General features: G+C 38.5%; 1 protein-coding gene across 1 annotated transcript in view; it reads left to right on the top strand.

The window, feature by feature from the left end:
• LOC137969476 (dynein regulatory complex subunit 4-like) overlaps positions 1–2046 on the top strand; it is a 23093-nt gene extending 21047 nt beyond the window's left edge. Inside the window, exons 13-14 of the mRNA XM_068815770.1 lie at positions 461–526; positions 1490–2046. Of these exons, the coding sequence (XP_068671871.1) occupies positions 461–526; positions 1490–1639 (216 nt within the window). The 3' untranslated portion in view covers positions 1640–2046. The remainder of the gene's footprint in view (positions 1–460; positions 527–1489) is intronic.

The raw sequence follows: 2046 nt of genomic DNA, 5'->3' as shown, positions 1-2046 counted from the left end.
CACAAACCGAACAACCCAGGTCGCCCTATCGTTTCTGCCTGTAGTTGCCCTACCTAACTCATTTCTAGCTACTTAGACAGAAGTATGACGCCTATCGTCAAATCTTTGCCATCATGCATTAAAGACAGTACACACGCACAACAAATGCGCAAATACGGAAACGGCCCGTTTCCATGTTAATGGTCCGTACTGAAAATCCCGACCTCAAACCAGCCAATCAGAGTTCTTTATTGAGCCTGAGAATTGCTTGTCATATAATAAAAAACGCTTATTTCTTGTCAAATCATTTGCTAAATTCGCTCAATCTAATTGGCTATGGCAAGCAGCCGTGGTTTTTAATTGGGCGAAGAGTTGTCTCATTGAGTACGGAGATGTGGTGCTAGTGGAAAACTCACGACCTTTAAACAGCGCAATTCTTTTTGTTTAATTGTCTTTTTGTTTTTGTCTTGGTTTTTTTAAGGATGTACTGGATTCAAAGAACAGTGCTATCAAGGACTTGCAGTATGAGCTCGCTCGTGTCTGCAAGGTAAAACCATTTTACTTCACTTTTTGCAACCTCGTTCCCAGGGTCTCTCTTCTCTGCCTCCATTGTCGTCACTTTTTGTCGCATTTTTGTCGTGGCTTAGCTTGGTTTAGGGCCTCCACACCCAGTGACCAAACAAAGCCACATAGTCTGAATACGACTCGGGTTATTTGTGTAAAGTGAACACTGTGAAAAGTTCGATTTTGAAACAAATTATTGGGGAAAGAAAGATTACTATTAATTTTGCGTGATATATGTGAATGTGTGTGCATATATGTATCTATTCACCAATGTTACATATTAAGTAAATAAACCCATTCATGCGGCTGGTATGTCGGCTGATAATGCCCGCCGCTAAGAGATTGTCCGAAAAAGGATATATGGCCGAAAACTTCTAGAGCACTATCTCAGCCAAGGACATTATCAGCCGACATGCAAGCAGTTCAGAAAGAACGTGCTTATTTTATAAACCTCTCATTACTTTTTAAATCGCACAGAAACCGCCCGTAAAAAGCCAGTGTTGATCTGATGGCGAATGCGCGTGATTTGACTATCCCAGACTCTACAACAGGAGTTTTTTTGGTTTTATGAAATCCTCAGCCTCCGGTTTTGCTAAATTTGATTTAAGTTTAAGAAACAACCGGAAAGTGATTTTATGCTGAGCGACATTTGCCGCATTCATTTCCATATAAGGTCAAACGCAGGTATAATGGCTGGTAAACGAGATCCAGTGAACCAATGAGAAAGCTAGAATTGCATCATCCGAGGTTGAGAATTTAATAACATAGGATATTCGGAGTTTGAGCAGCCAATCATGATCAGAGCGCTCCTTCAACGCTATCTATTGTTTTAGTATGTACATATACAATTTACATGTTAGTATTAATGGTTGCTAATTTACATTTAACAAAAATGACCTTTTGAGGCTTGTAAACAAAATCAGAAGGACGCGTTCTTTTCTTTCAGGCTCACAACGATCTCATCCGAACTTACGAAGCAAAACTCCAGTCATTCGGTGTTCCGACAGAAGAGCTCGGATTTAAGCCATTGGAAAGCAATATTGGAGGACAACAGCTGGGCCGAGGACCAGCCGGACTGGTCGCTGCACCAACTTAATTCATCAATGCATATTTCCGTTATAATTGTAAAGAATTTGTACATAGACCATAGATCTCTTACCTTTATAATTGTAAAATACCATTTGGTTTTTCGTTTGTTTTAAGTCCTTTGCAGTTTTTGTTTTGCGAATTTTATCTTTTTAAGTTTCCCAGATGGGATTTCGCCAGTTTTACAAAACTTTGGGTCTTTACTATGCAAAAAATAGAATTTTTGTCTCCTGTGAGTGTAGACTAATTCGATTAAACCTATCTAGCTTGAATTTTATTTGTTAATCTATGTTTTTGCCATTTATCCTTTACAGTGAAAATGGCAGTCTTCTGTGAAAAGACAAATTAAAATATTTTTTGTTGTTGTTATTGAACCAATAAGGAACTGCAAATAAAAAAGAAACTCATGAAAAATCA

Source organism: Montipora foliosa, chromosome 1, assembly GCF_036669935.1.
Source record: "Montipora foliosa isolate CH-2021 chromosome 1, ASM3666993v2, whole genome shotgun sequence".
In the NCBI taxonomy this organism is placed as follows: Eukaryota; Metazoa; Cnidaria; class Anthozoa; order Scleractinia; family Acroporidae; genus Montipora; species Montipora foliosa.
The sequence above is the reverse complement of the archived record's forward strand: the minus strand, read 5'-3'. Positions and strand labels throughout refer to the sequence as shown.